The sequence below is a fragment of the Dama dama genome, chromosome 21 (assembly GCF_033118175.1).
Source record: "Dama dama isolate Ldn47 chromosome 21, ASM3311817v1, whole genome shotgun sequence".
Classification (NCBI taxonomy): Eukaryota; Metazoa; Chordata; class Mammalia; order Artiodactyla; family Cervidae; genus Dama; species Dama dama.
This window is the reverse complement of record NC_083701.1, coordinates 1,397,276-1,415,621: the sequence shown is the minus strand read 5'-3', so window position 1 is coordinate 1,415,621 and position 18,346 is coordinate 1,397,276. Positions and strand designations below refer to the sequence as shown.

The window sequence follows — 18,346 nt, the reverse complement described above, 5'->3', positions numbered from 1 at the left end:
GAATATAAAAGCTAAGGTTAAAAATAAAGATTTGCCAGACTCTGTTGCACCCCCTGTCTGGTCACTCTCTCTCTCTCTCTCTCTCTCTCTCTCTCTCTCTCTCTCTCTCCCTCGGAGACTTGGCCCCATCAAGGCTGGTCTCACGTGTCTTCTCTCGCCGACGCCGTTCATCCTGAGGGTACCCCCTGGATCCTGCCGAGGCAGGGTCCTAAGAGCAAAACGAACGAGGTGCTGGAGGTGGCCTGAGGAGGTGGGCCGCGGGCCCAGGTGACAGGCGTGTGCCGGCATGCAGAGGCCTGCTCACCACCCATCCCTGTCTGGCCCAGCCCCTGTACTCAACCTTTTTTCCCACTCAGAACTGAATCCCTGAAGGCAGGGCCCATGAGGTTTCCATTCTGCCTCACTCTCCTGGGCTCAACAACAACCTCACATGCTCAGTAGAAACTTGTTTGAAAGACCAACTAACCTGTGGATCAGCAATCTTAACTTTTCTTTAAATGAAGATAAAAGCTGAGAAACAGAATTTCCAGAAATGAAACACTTCCTTTGCTCAGGACAGGGATTCATGCTTAATCAAGATGGAGCTGATAAATGGAAAAATATGGCTGAAGTGGGATTCAGAAAGGCACTTTTCAAAAAAATTTATTCACCAGATTGTCACTAGTGCTTTTGGGTTCTTTTCCCAGAGGAAAGCTGCTTCCTTTCAGTGTCCTGCAAATTAAAAAAGCCAGGGCTCATACCCATTAGGACAGCTACTGTAAAAAAAACAAAAACAGAGAAGAAAAAGTGATGGCAAGCTTTGCGCAGTGGCAGTATCGTAGCCAATGAGGTTTATCCGAGGCGTGATTATTGCTAATTGAAAGAAAAAGAAAAAGTGATGGCAAGGATGTGGACAAACTGCAACACTTTTATGCTGCTGGTGGGGATGTAAAGTGGTGCAGCCACTATGGAGAATAGTATGGGGGTTTGTAAAAAGATTAGGCATAGAATTACCATATGACCGCCCAAGTTTTGCAACATGAAGTGTTCTGGAGATGGATGGTGGTGATGGTTGCACAACAGTATGCATATACTTAACACTGATCTTGGAAACAGCAGTGAGCCATTCTGAAGAGAGATCTTAGTTCTTTGCCTCAGAATTGGATCTGGGTAGCCTGGATGAAAACCAGGAATCCTAGCCACAAGACCACCAGGGGCTAGAGGCTAGAACTAAAGAGACCCTGGCTCTTTCCTCCTTTTGAAAGTAAGAATGTTTCAAGGAGGTGAAAACTGTAAAAACAAGTACAAAATTTATTAGAGACACAGCGAAATGTATGGGAAAGCACACAGAGAAACAATGTTTATTCAAGACAAAAGCAGAGCAGAAATACACACTTGGAGAGAAAAGGTATGAATATGCTCTCTAATGAGGAGGAGCGCAGTAAGTCAGAAGCTAGGCAGAGACACACACCTAGAGAGGAGTGTGGGCATCCTGAGTGAGGAGGAGCACAGTAAGGAGTGATGTAACTCCCTTATATAGGCCAGTCCTTCTGGGTCTTTGTTTCTGTTCAGTTCAGTTCAGTCACTTGGTCGTGTCCGACTCTTTGCCACTCCATGGTCTGCAGCATGCCAGGCTTCCCTGTCTATCATCAACTCTTGGAGCTTGCTCAAACTCACGTCCATCTAGTCGGTGATGGCGTCTAACCATCTCATCCTCTGTCATCCCCTTCTCCTCCTTCTTTCAATCTTTCCCAGCATCAGGGGCTTTTCTAATGAGTCAGTTGTTCACATCAGGTGGCCAAAGTATTGGAGTTTCAGCTTCAGCATCAGTCCTTCTAATGATTATTCAGGACTGATTTCCTTTAGGATTGACTGGTTGGATCTCCTTGCTGTCCAAGGGACTCTCAAGAGTTTTCTCCAACACCACAGTTCAAAAGCATCAATTCTTCGGTGCTCAGCCTTCTTTATGGTCCAATTCTCACATCAGTACATGACTACTGGAAAACCATAGCTTTGGACCTTTGTCGGTAAAGTAATGTCTCTGCTTTTTAATATGCTGTTGAGGTTGGTCATAGCTTTTCTTCCAAGGAGCAAGTGTCTCTTAATTTCATGGCTGCACTCATCATCTGCAGTGATTTTGGAGCCCAGGAAAATAAAGTCTGTCACTGTTTCCATTATTTCCCCATCTATTTGCCATGAAGAGATGGGACCAGATGCCATGATCTTTGTTTTTTGAATGTTGAGTTTTAACCAGCTTTTTCACTCTCCTCTTTCAGTTTCATCAAGAGACTCTTTAGTTCTTTGCTTTCTGCTGTTAAGGGTGGTGTCATCTGCGTATCTGAAGCTATTAATATTTCTCCCTGCAATCTTTTTTTTCCCACCATTATGTCGAGTTTATTATTTCAACGGCACTATTTACTCAGTGATGCTGTGCAGGCAGGATTTCCTTCCCTGCAATCTTGATTCCAGCTTGTGCATCTGCCAGCCCAGCATTTCGCATGATGTACCCTGCATCATCAGTTGAAGACTCTTGAGAGTCCCTTGGACTGCAAGGAGATCCAACCAGTTCATTCTAAAGGAGATCAGTCCTGGGTGTTCACTGGAAGGACTGAGGTTGAATCTGAAACTCCAATACTTTGGCCACCTGATGCGAAGAGCTGACTCATTTGAAAAGACCCTGATGCTGGGAAAGACCCTGATGCCGGGTCCAGCCTCAGCAGGATCCAGGGGTACCCTCAGGATGAACGGCGTCGGCGAGAGAGAGACGTGAGACCAGCTTTGATAGGGCCAAGTCTGCGAGGGAGAGAGAGAGAGAGAGAATGACCAGACGGGGGTGTTTGCAGGGTCTGGCAGAGTCTGGCAATGCTTTATTTTTCACCGTGGCTTTTATACCCTAAATTAGTACATTTCTAAGGGGAAGAAAGTTTAACATTACATCAGCTTGTTCTTCACGAAACCAGGGTGTTTTCTGCATACTTCTTTGTTTATGTCTTATACATCATCTTCTGGCCTCAGGGCCTATTGACATTTTATGACCTAGGTGAATGCAAAGCTGTTTTCCTGTAATCTATTCTTTAATGAACACAAAAGTTAGTCCTTTTGCAGAAGTTATTAGTTGAATTTATCTAAAAGGTTTACAACACAAAGACTCTGCAGCTCTGGTGAGGCAGCCCCTGTTTAGCATTCTTGGTTAAAATGAACAATTCTAACCACTTTTAAAATAATATTTTTGTGTTACATTAATACACATTTGCCAAGCAGGCTAGAATGCCAGCAAAGGGATCTAAATTGAAACACTCCTTTCATCCTGGATAATCTTATAGGATACCGCCGTCCGGGGGACATGTTGATTAAAGTTCTAAGTTGATTCTGTTTGGAGAGAAATCGGGGAAGGCCTTCTACCTGTGTCACAGAAATTAGGGAGTAGTCTAATATAGCAAGCATCAGAAAGCCAGAGATCATCTTTAAGGTGAGCGCCGGGGGCAGCTTTTCGAAATCCCTGAGGTCCTGATCTGCCTTGCTTGTCAGGCCTTCTCCTCATGACCTTGTCACGGGTGGGATCTCGTGTGCTGGCTCCCGGCATCTCCCCCTTTTTTATTTTTTAAGACAGCCAGATGGATCTCAGTCGCGAGCTTTTGAGTGCTCTGCTGGAGAGTTCTGACAATGCAAGGAAGGATTATAATGAGAAGTAAAATTAGGGCTGCTACAGCAGCATAACTGAAGATAGTTGATAGGATATTTTTTCCAGTAATAAAGTTGGAAAAGGTATGGAAAAAAATCATTAGCAGCCCCTGCAGCAGTAAAGTCCAAACGGGAACGTTCTAAGGTTTTTATCTGACCGTGAAGCTTTCCAAGATCTAAAGTAATGCTGGAGCTATTCCATACACCTGAAATATGATTTTTAATCTTTTCCCAATTATAATCTGTATCATTTACTTTTAGAGGTGTTACACAAATCCACCAATAGTCGGCGTGACAGGATAATGCTAACTTTACTTTTAAGGCTTGTAATTCAGTTCCAATATGCATGACTGCTTCTTCTAGGGCGTCTACTCTTACTTCTAATTTCCTATCTATAATCTCCTGCGTAGCTAGAGCTAAAGAAACACTTTTTGACATATCATTGCCATATTGAGCAGTATGTACCTGTTGAGTCAATGATATCGCTGCCACAGTGACAGAGGTAATTGCGGTAATTAGAGCTGAAATCCCTAAGATAAGTAGTCCTACAAACCTTTGGGAACGCATTAAATCTTGTAGTTGTTGCAGAATGGCTAAACCGTAATTGTCATACCAATAGGCATTCACTGTGACAGGCACCATAAGGTAGGGCGGACGTTGCAGCACCACAAAAGAACAAATATTATATTGAGGGGTTAAACAGGATGAAAGCATGCATTGTTCACAGTAGACTATATTTGGTCCACCTGAATAATTCATTTGTATATGAAGCCTTTTTGAATCATTAGTAAACAAAAAAAAAAAAAAGTAAGGGGAGGGTAAACAAGCCAGCACAGAATAGGTGGAATCGTTTTCTGGCCGAGTTAAAGTAACAATGGAGGTGGCAGCAAGGGCTCTCCAAATTTCTGGTTGCCAAAAGGTTTTGCCCTTAGTAGTATAGGACAACATGGGGGGAACAAGTTGATTATAATGCCATCTGCTGGACACCAATGGCCAAGGGAGGGAATCACCTTTCCAATTGCTAAACCTGCTGACATGGTCAGAAACAGATCCTGGATTCTGACTTGCATTTGGATTGCTCCAGTCTTGTACCGAATAGTTTCCGCCTCCCGGTATTCTATAATCTATTTTTGAATTATAAGTACAAGATTTCCATACTGGATATCCAAGGTGGTTGTCTATAGTTTTTCACATGACATCTGATGGAGCAACATCAATATAATTTGGATATTTTGGTGGAGCATTAAGGAACAAGGATTTATAGGGGTCAAGGACCCCGGGCATATGGGCCTGTAATATCCAAACCAGCCGATCTCCTGTTTTGTCTGAAAATTTTGATGCTGGAGAATCTGTTAGAATTGCTTTCTTGGAGGCTCCAACACACCTCTCCTTAGAGGGAGTGATAAGATCACTTGTATGACGATGGGCGAAGTTAAAGCAAAGGGGAAGGTCATCTGTTAATCCCCTAAAAGTATAGTTAAAATTGATGGGGTAGTGATCTTTATCATAAGAAGTATAGGATCCTCCCAAGAGATGAGGCTGGTCTGTGTTGACCCGTATAGGGTCATTGTTCCAAATAACTACTTGGAAGGTCAGGGGATCAGGGAAATATGCCCAGTATTTTTCTGATGTAGAAGAGGTAGCACTTGCCTGGCAGGACAGTAAAGCAAGCATAGCAATAAAAACCCTTTCAGGAGAGGCTGAAGATCCCTGTAGAGAAGCTATTCCCTGTGCTAGATGGCAAAGTGACTTCATTTGCCCCCATGTGGGTATAGAGCCTTGTTGAGTTGCCCGCGCAGGATATCCTGGTGGTTTCCATTTGTTCTTCTGGGATCTCCATTGCTGGTTGTTTCAGAGTCTGCTGGACCTTCCAGGTGGGCGGCGGAGGCAGGGGCAGAGGAGTGTCCTTCTTCATTTGTGGTCGAAGCAATGGGGGAACCGGATGTCTGGGGGACTGCGACATGGCGAACCAGTCTGCCCAGGACCAAAATTGGCGACTCAGCACCCTGGGGGAAAATATAAGCACACCCTCGGCCACTGGTTAGCAATGGGTCAGGACCCCTCCATTGTCCCGAAAGAAGGTTTTTCCATTTAACCAGAGGTTTTGTACTCTGCTGCTCTGGACTCCAATGTCGGAGCATTGCTGTAATCCCAAATGAATGAGTGTTTAGATTGTATATCACAAAAAGAGCATGTTGTAGAATCTGGTGAGGGGAACTATACTTAAATTCATCTTTATGTAGTTTTAAAATTTGAGTTTTTAGGGTCTGATGTGCTCTTTCTACGATGGCTTGTCCCTGTGGGTTATAAGGGATACCTGTGCTATGTTTTATATGAAACCTTGTACAAAAGTCTTGAAAAGATTTAGAAGTGTAAGCAGGGGCGTTGTCAGTTTTAAGACATTAGGATAGCACAAGTCTAACAGTGAGGGGTTATTTTTGATAGAAGCAGAATGAGCTTTTATATGTACCATAATCTTAAATAACACTTATGTACTTTACTAAAGTATCAAAAGGTTTTAAAAACAAATATAAATCACTTAAAGGCAAAGAAATTCATAATTTGTTATTGAAAGATTCATTCTAAGAAAACTTTGTTCTCTTAACATAGAGAGTAGACTAAATTCCAGTCTGTTACCAACTTACCTGATAGCAAACAAAATTTTTCAGTTAATCTTAGAAAAGTCTTTTTATAAATCTTGAAGAACTAGCAGTATTTTTTTTTAAGGCATGAGAGTGAACCCATACAAGGCATGTTTAAAATCTAATTAAATTGTAATTGACAAAGTAGCCTGGTCATTGTTGTGACTTGTAACACTTTAACGTGATAACTAAAATTATAACTGACATTTTACCAGGACATATCAGATTTTCATGAATTTCACATAATTTCTAGGGTATCTGTATAAGTAACATCAACCATACAATATAACCTGAGAATATTTATCACTCCTCCAACAATAATTCCCATGCAATTTAACATGTCACATGAACTCAGGTAGTTTAATAGCTCTTTGGGATGTCTCAGGGGCCCTCTGAAGCATCCCAAAGTCAGCTAGAAGTCAAGCTATTTAGGCAGTTTTGTCAATAAATATCAAAAGAGTTTATGGTACTCTGTCAGGTAGAATCATATAGATCACTGTGAAATAATATATTTGCACTTTCCATCAAACCTTTTTAACACTTTCTGTACTCATTACCTTGTTCTCCCATCCTGAAACAGCCACCTGTAAGTCAGACTTACTCCCCCCTGCCTTTTTTTTATAAAATGTAACTTCATTTTTCATACCTTCTTTACTGAAGGCACACATCTTACTTTCCTTAAGCAGCCAAGAATTTACCTTTATATTAGCATTCTATAGATTGGTGAACATAAATACCAGTGATAATTTCTAAAAAAATTCTAGCAAACATCTCAGGATGGCATCAAACATTATTCATTTGTAGTCCCAACCAAATCTCTTTAATTTTTCTGTAAAGGGAAATCAGTGTTTAGTAGTGAATGTTTCAGAATCTTATTATTATTATTATTTTAAATGATCTAGCTATTCAATAAATCAGTCACTCAATTTAGCACAACCCTAGAAATTCAGGTTACCAAAATCTAAAGGGACTGTTTTAGAGAGCCATTTCTAAAGTATGATGATTTTTAATAGCTTATCTAAAAAGTCCTATCTCATTTACATTTTTTTTTTGAAGTTTCTTTACTTGAGGTACTTTCCTTGTTGACAAACTTGTAACAGATATTACAATATAACAATATTTAACTTATAATAAGCCTACGCATAATGAAAATATTTTACTTGATGTTAATTACTCTAAGACATGTCTATATTAGATAGGTCAACAAACAAACATTAATATCAGGTATTTAATACTGAATATTTTCCAGTTTACCTGAACCTGGAATTTATTGTTTAATTTAGAATTATTTGATTTGTAAGTGCTTACCTTTTTTTTAAAGCCAATAAAATAGAGCTCATTTACCAATTAACCTAAAAAATATCACCCAGAGACAAAGACATACCAAGACATATTTAGACAGACACAGTGCAAGATCTAGCTTCATTTTTTAAGTTTGGTCATGAATTAGATATTACAATATAAAATTTACTAGTTTATAAAAAAGTTGAAATAAAAATTTTAAAGGCTTTTTCCCTTTTTCCCTCAGTCTCAGGATTTAGAGATGGTCTAGGTAAGTGTTCCTGAGAGCCCTGGTCTCAAGGCACAGGGAAAGAAAATCAAGTTCTAACAAAAAGCAAAATGGCCATCAAAAATCACAACACAGAACACAGAGTTAAAACACACACATATAAACCTGGCAGTCCTCATCAGACACTCCCTTAAATACAAGAATACAGTCTCTCAGAAAACTTTCTATAGAGACACAGAACTTCAGATGTCTTCAAAGATTTTAAGAGGAGGAAAGGAAAAGAAGGAGAAGGCGGGAAAGGGGGGCAAAAGGGGTGGCCTTACAGACGTCTCTTGCCACCTGCAGACACCCAGGCGTTACGGGACTTTTCCCTGGGCTTCCAGAGAAGGGAGGACTGGAACTGGGCCCTACCGGAATTCGAGTTCTCTGCCAAGAGGAGGTGATCAGTCTCCAATCTTTCTGCATCAGGAGGAGACCAGGGACAAAAGGGTCCCAGTTGCGGCCGCTGGGTCTGGTCCACTGGCAGGCAAGCTGGCCTCTGAGTACCCCGAGGGGTCAGGATGTCAGTCTCAGCGAAGAAGAGTCCCCACCAGAGTCGCCATTTGTTGCAGGAAGGGAGACCCCTTCCAGCGCCCGAAACTGGGCTCTTGTCTAACACTCGGAAACGAATTGTCCGAGGAGACACATGCTGACAAAGCAAGAGACTTTATTGGGAAAGGGCACCCGGGTGGAGAGCAGGAGGGTAAGGGAACCCAGGAGAACTGCTCTTTTCTGGAAAACAAGGACATTGCTCTTGGACAAAGGTAGAAAAAGACTGAACACTGGTCTTTTTAACTTTAATTTCTCTGCGGTTAAGGAGTTGCATTATGATTCCAATAAAAAGCTGCCTTTCTTTTGACTAACTCTTACCATTTTTGTTACTAATTAGAAGAAGAAAAAAAGAGAAAAAAGGAAGAGGCTTAATTTAGAGAAGAAGGAAAGAACCTGAAACGTACCCACCTTTCTTACCCTATCTTTCTTATGTAGGGGGGCCTGTAGCGTCCTAGTGGGGTTCCTACCCACTTTCCTCACCCTGCCTATTTTATGCAGGGGGGCCCGCAGCGCCCTAGTGGGGTCCTAGCTGTCCCGAAGACTGAACAATGGGGGGGCTTACCTTCGGGTTCCCTGTTCGTGGCGCCACTTGCCGGGGTCCAGCCTCAGCAGGATCCAGGGGTACCCTCAGGATGAACGGCGAGAGAGAGACGTGAGACCAGCCTTGATAGGGCCAAGTCTGCGAGGGGGACAGAGAGAGAGAGAGAGAGAGAGAGAGAGGGGGAGAGAGAGAGAGAGAGAGAGAATGACCAGACGGGGGTGTTTGCAGGGTCTGGCAGAGTCTGGCAATGCTTTATTTTTCACCGTGGCTTTTATACCCTAAATTAGTACATTTCTAAGGGGAAGAAAGTTTAACATTACATCAGCTTGTTCTTCACGAAACCAGGGTGTTTTCTGCATACTTCTTTGTTTATGTCTTATACATCATCTTCTGGCCTCAGGGCCTATTGACATTTTATGACCTAGGTGAATGCAAAGCTGTTTTCCTGTAATCTATTCTTTAATGAACACAAAAGTTAGTCCTTTTGCAGAAGTTATTAGTTGAATTTATCTAAAAGGTTTACAACACAAAGACTCTGCAGCTCTGGTGAGGCAGCCCCTGTTTAGCATTCTTGGTTAAAATGAACAATTCTAACCACTTTTAAAATAATATTTTTGTGTTACATTAATACGCATTTGCCAAGCAGGCTAGAATGCCAGCAAAGGGATATAAATTGAAACACTCCTTTCATCCTGGATAATCTTATAGGATACCGCCTTCTCCTCATGACCTTGTAATGGGTGGGATCTCGTGTGCTGGCTCCTGGCAGACGACAGAGGGTAAGATGGTTGGATGGCATCACCAACTCAATGGACATGAGTTTGGGTGGACTCCGGGAGTTGGTGATGGACAGGGAGGCCTGGCGTGCTGTGGTTCATGGGGTCGCAAGGAGTCGGACACAACTGAGTGACTGAACTGAACTGAACCCTGCATATAAGTTAATAAGCAAGGTGACAATATACAGCCTTGACATACTCCTTTCCCAACTTTGAACCAGTCTGTTGTTCCATGTCCAATCCTAACTGTTGCTTCTTGACCTGCATACAAGTTTCTCAGAGACAGGTAAGGTGGTCTGGTATTCCTATGTCTTGAAGAATTTTCCACAGTTTGTTGTGATCCACACAGTCGAAGGCTTTAGTGTAGTTAATGAAACAGAAGTAGATGTTTTTCTGTAATTCTCTTGCTTTTTCTGTGATCCAACGGATGTTGGCAGTTTGATCTCTGGTTCCTCTGCCTTTTCTAAATCCAGCTTGAACAGCTGGAAGTTCTCGGTTCATATACTGTTGAAGTCTAGTTTGGAGAATTTTGAACATTACTTTGCTAGCGTGTGAGATGAGTGCAATTGTGCAATAGTTTGAACATTCTTTGGCTTTGTCTCTCTTTGGGATTGGGATGAAAATTGACCTTTTCCAGTCCTGTGGCCACTGCTGAGTTTTCCAAATTTGCTGGCATATTGAGTGCAGCACTTTTGCAGCATCATCTTTTAGGATTTGAAATAGCTCAACTGGAATTCCATCACCTCCACTAGCTTTGTTCATAGTGACACTTCCTAAGGCCCACTTGACTTCACACTCCAAGATGTCTGGCTCTAGGTGGGTGATCACTCCATCGTGGTTATCTGGGTCATTAAGATCTTTTTTGTATACTTCTGTGTGTTCTTACACCTCTTCTTAATATTTTCTGCTTCTGTTAGGTCCATACCATTTCTGTCCTTTATTGTGTCCATCTTTGCATGAAATTCTCCCTTCTTATCTCTAATTTACTTGATGAGATCTCCAATCTGTTTGTTTTTTTTTTTTTTGATGAGATCTCTAATCTTTCTGACTCTATTGTTTTCCTGTTTCTTTGCATTGATCACTTAGGAAGGCTTTCTTATCTCTCCTGGTGTTTGGGGTCTTTGTTTACATTTGGCCAATTATTTTGTTTCTTTCTTCACACCTGACTGGTCCTTGGACCCTCTCCAATATGTGTGCACAACTTTTTTCTAAGATGGATCCCAAGGCAGAGGCCTGTGGATGCATGTCCACACTTGTAATGGTGTGGGGCTCCCTTGCTTTTTGACCCCCATGAAGCCTTCCTGTGCAAGTGCAGACAGAGAAGTCTTCCTTAACCTCAGGAGTGGTCATCTCATTTCTTTAACAGAGCTCAGTTTTTGCCACTAGCTTTGTCCTTGAAGTGTCAGGGTGAGAACAAAGCTTGACTTTTACTCCTGTTGACAAACACCAGGTGTCCAGCCCCGGGGCCCTTCTCCTAACCCTAACCCTAATACGTGAAAGTCACTCAGTCATGTCAGACTCTTTGTAACCCCATGGACTATACAGTCCATGGAGTTCTCCAGGCCAGAATACTGGTATGGGTAGCCTTTCCCTTCTCCAGGGGATCTTCCCATCCCAGGGATTGAACCCAGGTCTCCTGCATTACAGGTGGATTCTTTACCAGCTGAGCCACAAGGGAAGCCCAATACCACTAAACTGCATACTTATAAATGACTAAGATGGTGAATATTATGTGTATTTTACCATGCTTTAAAAAGTTGGAAAAAAAGATGTCAGGGCTAAAAATGCACTTTGTTTGGGAAAAGGGTATTTCTTTAAGTACATTCTTAGCTTATTAGTGGGAAGACCACATTTTGCAAGTACTTCAGAGATTTGCTAATATTTTAATATATTTATATATATATATTTGGCTGTGTCAGGTGTTAGTTGCAGCATGTGGGATCTAGTTCCCTGACCTGGGATCAAATGCAGGCCCTTGCATTGGGAGCAGACAGTCTTAGCCATTGCATCATCAGGAAAGTCATTAATATTTTTTGAAAATCAGAAGAAAATTCCCATTATGCTTATGTTAATCAGCGGCAATTAACTCAAAGTGAAAGTATAAAGGCTCTATTGTGTGTGTTTTCTGGACAACTCCAGAACATTCAGTTTTTCTGTAGAACAACAAATAGGAGAGCGGATGAGACAGTTTCCAGATAAATGACACAGAGCACATGGGCAGAACACGGGAGAGAACAGAAGGGCTATTTGTCCATGGAAAGGGACAAGTAAGTTAGGAAGGCCCCATACACAACCCCTAAATATCCAAGAGGCCCCCAGGAGGCCCCCAAATGCAGATAAAATCACAGCGGCCGGCCTGACCTGCAGTGTGGGACCAGACGGTCACTGAGTGGTGTGTGTGTGGGGGGGGGGGGGGGGGAGGGGGCTCTGGTGTGGGGTTGCAGGAGCTCTGAAGCCAGAGGGCCCACTGCCTGACACAGCTCAGAGGCAACGGCCTGTCTGCACCTCAGGCCAGCATTTATCACTGTAAGTGGGTCTTTCAGAGAAAGTTTTTTAACTTTTCTTCTAATATTTATTTATTTATTTGGCTGCACTGGGTCTTAGTTGTGAAATGCAGGCTCTTCCATCTTCCTTGAGGTGTGTGGGCTCTTTAGTTGTGCCATGTGAACTCCTAGTTCGCAGACCAGGGATTGAACCCTGCAGTGGATGTGTGGAATCCTATCCACTGGACCACCAGGGAAGTCACCCATGCACACTTTTAAAATAACACCATTTTTAGAAGTAGAATACACAGAAAGGAGATAAAAACACCTTCAGCATGCAGCACAACTCTTGTCAACAAGCTGATCCTGCCCAGGACCTTGAAGGCTCCCTGTGTTCACTCTCTCAGGCCACCTCTCCTGTCTGTGCCGGAGCTTGGCCCCTCTGACTTCTACAGCCCTGGTGATTTTTGTACGCTTACTTTGTATTCTTCGTGCACATTTACTCATCTAACCCTCACAATGATCTTATGATAGGTAGTATTATTGTTCCCATGAAAGACAGCAGGAGTATAGGGTTCTGTTATTTGCCAGAGGTGCTAAGCGTGGGGAGCATAGCTGAACAAGACAGAAGCAGGGCATGGTTACTCGAGTTTATTCCAAATTACTCACGTGTGTAGGTGCGAGAAGAAATATTTAAGAACAACTTTTAAAGGAAATGGACCTCGGTGGTATTAGAGGGCACCCTGGCTGACCAGTGTGAGCAATGGCACTGTGTGGGGAGTGCCTCATCTGGGGACAGAGGCAGTTGGGCCCCTCCTGAAGACCTGAGAACCCCATGCCCAGGGAGACTGTCCTCACCACCTTGAAGGACCTGGATCTGCAGCGACCGGGCTGTATGTCAGACTCAGTGGCCTTATATGGAAGCCAACATTCAGACCGGTGAGGGGAGCTCAGGCACAGATTTCAGGACTGTGGGAGCTTCGCCAGCCAGTACTATCATCTCTGCATAGATGCACCAAGCATGAGGCAGGGGTGTGCACCTTCCAAGCCCCACCATCAGCTGCCCTCCCTTGAGTCTACACACGTGCCTCAAGGTAGGCCTTAGGGAGGAGTCCACAGGAGCAGACCCCTGAAACAGCACGTCTCAAGCTTCCCTGGGCCCATGGCCCCCAGTGGGGTCTCACAGCCACCAGACACGTCCTGGCTCTTGGGCTTGCACTGCTGCCTCTGTCGTACCCAGACTGTGGTGAGAGCCTGGACACAAGCCTGGAGTGGGCTTGGTCAGCCTCATTCTGGCTGCATCCACAGCTTGGGAAGCCAGTTTAGGGTCAAAGGGAGAGTAGAGGGCCGTGTGTCCCGCCCCGCCCCTCCCCCATACTCCATCCCAGGGACCCCACAGCACACAAGTCCAAGCACTGTCCTCACCTCCATCCCTCTGACCTTCTGGTCCTCCAGGCCTTCGCGGAGCTGACCCCAAAACCCCTCAACCTGCCCCAAGGAGATCCAGGTGCCCCTCAGCTCTGGCCCTGCAGTGGGCAGTGCTGCCCCCTAGTGGGCTCTCCCTGACAAGCCCAGCTGGCTGCCTCTTACTGGGCCTCGTGCACAGTCCCCTCTGCTCCCTCTGGCTTCAGAATGTGGCCACATGGCCACTTCCTTCCAGCTCCTGTCATCTTCCGATGTCTCCCTGGCATCCACCCCTGCGAGGCCACACTGGAGCAAAAACTCCACCCTGGAGTCCCGAGAGCAAGCCCCTCCGCTCCGTGAGCCCCCTGCCCTCCCTCTCTCCCTACCTCGCCTGCTCTCCCCACTCAGGCCTAATCTGCACACCCAGGGTCCTGATCACTAAACTCTCCCCGTCTGTGCCTACTCTGTTATCATTCAGGGGTTCCACCTCCTCTTCTGCTAACTCCAGGGACCTTCACTGGAAGGACTCCTCCCACTTCTCCAAGAGACCCCTCTCTGAAAGAAAGAATGATCTATCCTGCTGGAGACTCCCTGCCAGGTAGCCTTGCCTGCCGAATCCGCGCCCCGTCTGCTAAGGAGCAGCCTCGCCGCCAGACCCGCCGGTCTTAAGTGCCGTGCCTGCCCGTCTAACTCAGTGCGCCTGCGCAGAGGGCCGGGCGCGCGGGATAGGCTACGGGCGACCGCCATAGAACTACAAGTCCCGGTGTGCATTGCGGCGGCGGCGGCGGCCCTTGACCGGAAGGTTGGGGGCTCTCGGCCCCACCCCGGAAGATAAGGCGGCTCTCAAGGCCCCTGTCTCCTTTTTCGGCCGCGCTCTGCAGCAGGTAGGACGTGTTGGTGCCATCCGGCGCCATCCGGCGCCCCCCGTTGTCCTAGGCTCCGCTAGGGACCCTAGCTGACTCTGGAAAAAGCGCCGGGGCGCACGACTGGGGCTGGAGACGCGGAGGGTCCTGAGGGCGGGAGGGAGGAGCCGAGGGAGCGGGGCCCCTGAAGCCCGCTGGTGGGGATGCCAGGGCCGGACGGCCCCTGACCGTGAGCTGCCTCCAGACCGCCGCCATGGGCCGCGTGATACGTGGGCAGAGGAAGGGCGCCGGCTCCGTGTTCCGCGCACATGTGAAGCACAGAAAAGGCGCCGCGCGCCTGCGCGCCGTGGATTTCGCCGAGCGACACGGATATATCAAGGGCATCGTGAAGGTTCGGGGCGTGGGCCGGGACGGGTGGGGGCGCGGGGCGCCCAGCGGGACCCCTGAGCCCCTCAAGCTGCCTCGATCCGCAGGACATCATCCACGATCCGGGCCGCGGAGCGCCCCTTGCCAAAGTGGTTTTCCGGGATCCGTACCGTTTTAAGAAGCGGACAGAGCTGTTCATCGCTGCTGAGGGAATCCACACCGGCCAGTTTGTGTACTGCGGCAAAAAGGGTGAGCTCCGCGCCGAGGTGAAACGTCTTGATGGGGAGGGACTTGAGGTGCCTGGCGGTTTACAGCTTGGGTCGAGGGAGGAACGTTGAGGCTGTAGCCTTCACTTGGGGACACTTGGCTTGGCCAGGTATCCCGGTGAGTGCCCGGAGAGCTGTAGGAGGAGGCTGGCCTTGGTTTTGGCAAGCAGTGTCGGAAGTGGCGAAGACACTGCTTGACTTTTCTCTTGTAGCCCAGCTCAACATCGGCAATGTGCTCCCAGTGGGCACCATGCCTGAGGGCACCATCGTGTGTTGTCTGGAGGAGAAGCCTGGTGACCGAGGCAAGCTGGCAAGAGCCTCCGGAAACTATGCCACAGTCATTTCCCACAACCCTGAGACAAAGAAGACGCGAGTGAAGCTGCCTTCGGGCTCCAAGAAGGTCATCTCCTCTGCCAACAGAGCTGTGGTCGGTGAGTGGAAGGCAGCGGTTGTATGCTGTGGGTCTCCTGTGGATAGCCAGGAACCCAGTTGCCTGCTTCACTCAAGTTTGAACACAATGTGTGGTCTAATTCGGGAGACTTATTAAGTGGGTGTAAGTAGTTCCTGTTTAACTCCTGGTTGGGTGTTGAATGAGAGTGGGTTCAACATGCTGGACTCTATAAAGTAAAGGTAGCCTTAGCTGCACTCTGGGATAACCTAGATTTAGGTGATTTTTGCTTTTGTGGGCCACCTGGTTAAAGCCACACAGTGTGTTGAAATGCATATACTCAAGTTTGTTGGCTGACAACATCTTTGAATCCGTGTGGCAAATCCAGTCCTGCCTGGGGGAGGCTCTGGAGGGTGTGCTCACAGAATAAGCAAAACAATGGCAGAGAAGTGGTGGGCCAGGTCAGCTGTCCTGTTTGGGGTGGGGAGGAGCCTAGTGTCAGACCGTGCACAGGGGAGGACTTCTGAAAAGCCATGGTTCAAGGTGGGCATTCCAGGTGATGTTGAGTAAAGTCCTGGTTTAGCTACCTTGCAGCGGAAGAACCTTTGTCAGCCAACAGGCTGTGTGTGTTAGTCGCTTAGTCACGTCTGACGATACCATGAACTGTAGCTTGCCAGGCTCCTCTGTCTATGGAATTCTACAGGCAAGAATACTGGAGTGGGTTGCCATTCCCTTTTCCAGGGCTTCGCAACTCAGGGATTGAACTCGGGTATCCTGCAATGCAGACAGATTCTTTACTGTCTGAGCCACTAGGGAAGCCCTAGCTGACAGGCTGTAACAGGATTTACTGCTTGGTGATGGTTTCCAGGCATTTTTGAGGCTCCTGGGATCATGTGATCCTGAATGACACATGGTGGTGGGGCACTGGCAAGGACATAGCAGGGGATGCTCTGCCTGATGGGAGTGTCCCCCAGTGCTGGGTGGGGTGGGTGATACATCTCCCTGAGTCTTGTGGTCTCCAACAGGTGTGGTGGCAGGAGGTGGCCGCATTGACAAGCCCATTCTGAAGGCCGGCCGTGCCTACCACAAGTACAAGGCAAAAAGGAACTGCTGGCCGCGGGTGCGGGGTGTGGCCATGAATGTAAGTAGCCCAGAAGTGGACAGTGGGGTCAGTATTCAGTGTATGAGGGCTGTGAGACTAGGTGGACAAGTTCCTGCCTGGAGTGTCTCCTGTTTATGGTGGGAGATCTGTGGTGTGAGGTGGCTGATAGTTTGTAAGCACAGGCCAATTGATTCTGCGGGTTCCCAGGCCTTCCTGAGGTAGATCAGGGTCAGCCCCACCTCACCATCACCTCCTTCTTCCTGCAGCCTGTCGAGCATCCCTTCGGAGGTGGCAACCACCAGCACATTGGCAAACCCTCTACTATCCGCAGAGACGCCCCTGCTGGCCGGAAAGTGGGTCTCATTGCTGCCCGCCGGACTGGACGTCTCCGGGGAACCAAGACTGTGCAGGAGAAGGAGAACTAGGGCTGTGGCTCAATAAAGCTTGTTTCTTCACAACCGAGTTGTGTGTTTCTGTGGTTTCAGAGGGAAAGGTCCCCTCTCCAAGGAGTGCTGTGCGCATCAGGGAACAGTGGAGGCTCTGGATGGTGAGGCTGCTGGGTGGCTTCACACCTTGCCTCTTGTAAATCCCACCTGCCCGCCTCCCCCCCTCCCCCAACCTGACATGTAGAGCAGAGAAGCCCACTCACAAGGAATGTAATCTCTGTGAATCCCGTTCATTACCTTCAACTTGTCTTGAGGGTTTGGGTGCTATTGGGTGTGAGTGGTGCCCCTGATGCCACAGGCTGAGGGCCAGGGTGTTCTGTCCTGCAGTGGAAGGACCAGACTGACTTCTCCACAGACGAGCTTCCTTTTTGGTGATAGCTCACCTGCACCTTGTCTGGGACTTAAATGATGGACTGGTCAAAGCTGATAGGGCCATGCTGGCTTGGGCAGCAATGTGGAGTGGGGGCCCATCAGTGACAAGACCATGTACTTACACAGGCCAACTAGAGTGCCCTGCCCTGGTGGATCTGCTTGTGAGCTGATGTCAAAGCAAGAGCTGCAAGCCACTGTGGGTAACTGACCACAGCAGTGAATGGAAAGCAGGCTAAGGGGTAAGGTAATGGTAAGGGGACAGTAAGGGTGGGTGGTGGCTGGCTGGCTCAGGAAGGATGCTCTATAGCCTGGGTGGAAGGCACTGGCAGCCACCTTCCTAAGGGGTGCACAGCAGCTGGTCACCTTGGCTGTCTTGGGATGCTGTGTGGCAGGGTCCCTCCTGGGTGAGAGGGTGTCACTGGTTCCAGGTGGCTCTGTTCTCATGGTCCATGCCTGTTGCTAGTGTGAACTTCAGTTTTGGTCTTGCCTTTCTGGGGCCCCACCTGCCCTCAGCCACCCACGCCTAGATATTGTTGCTGAGACCTCTGTGATGAGAGGACTGTAAGCTTCCTGGAGAAAAGGGCACTGGACATGTTTGCCAGGACATAACTTGCTTTACTGGGTAAAGCCTGTGGCTTTGTCCAGGGAGCTGGCCAATAGGGAGGGTTTGCTTCAAGAGCATTAAGGCCCCATTTAAAGGCGTTGGTGCTGGGGGCAGTGGTTTGAAACAAGGTCTACCCTGACCAGTATGTGTGTTAGTCGCTCATTCGTGTGAATCTTTGCAACACCATGGACTGTAGCCCCCCAGGCTCATCTGTCCATGGGATTTTCCAGGCAAGAATATGGGAGTGGGTTGCCATTCCCTTCTCCAGGGGGTCTTCCCAACCCAGGGATGAAACCGCTTTACAGGCAGACTCTTTACTCTTTGAGCCACCA

General features: G+C 47.0%; 2 protein-coding genes and 1 pseudogene across 2 annotated transcripts; 2 read left to right on the top strand and 1 right to left on the bottom strand.

Moving 5' to 3' along the window:
• Positions 1–795: 795 nt before the first annotated feature.
• LOC133042932 (U4 spliceosomal RNA) lies at positions 796–874 on the top strand (annotated as a pseudogene).
• A 1,950-nt stretch (positions 875–2,824) lies between these two features.
• Positions 2,825–13,701, bottom strand: LOC133042240 (endogenous retrovirus group K member 8 Env polyprotein-like). Its single transcript, XM_061122774.1, has 3 exons — positions 13,629–13,701; positions 8,966–9,082; positions 2,825–5,666 (listed from the first exon to the last, which is right to left on the bottom strand). Exon 3 carries the CDS (start codon positions 4,606–4,608, stop codon positions 3,601–3,603), a length of 1,008 nt encoding a protein of 335 aa, XP_060978757.1. The 5' UTR covers positions 4,609–5,666; positions 8,966–9,082; positions 13,629–13,701; the 3' UTR covers positions 2,825–3,600.
• A 677-nt stretch (positions 13,702–14,378) lies between these two features.
• Positions 14,379–17,050, top strand: RPL8 (ribosomal protein L8). The gene is made up of 6 exons (XM_061122896.1): positions 14,379–14,491; positions 14,715–14,861; positions 14,944–15,085; positions 15,315–15,533; positions 16,516–16,631; positions 16,859–17,050. Exons 2-6 carry the CDS (start codon positions 14,724–14,726, stop codon positions 17,015–17,017), a joined length of 774 nt encoding a protein of 257 aa, XP_060978879.1. The 5' UTR covers positions 14,379–14,491; positions 14,715–14,723; the 3' UTR covers positions 17,018–17,050.
• Positions 17,051–18,346: the final 1,296 nt, after the last annotated feature.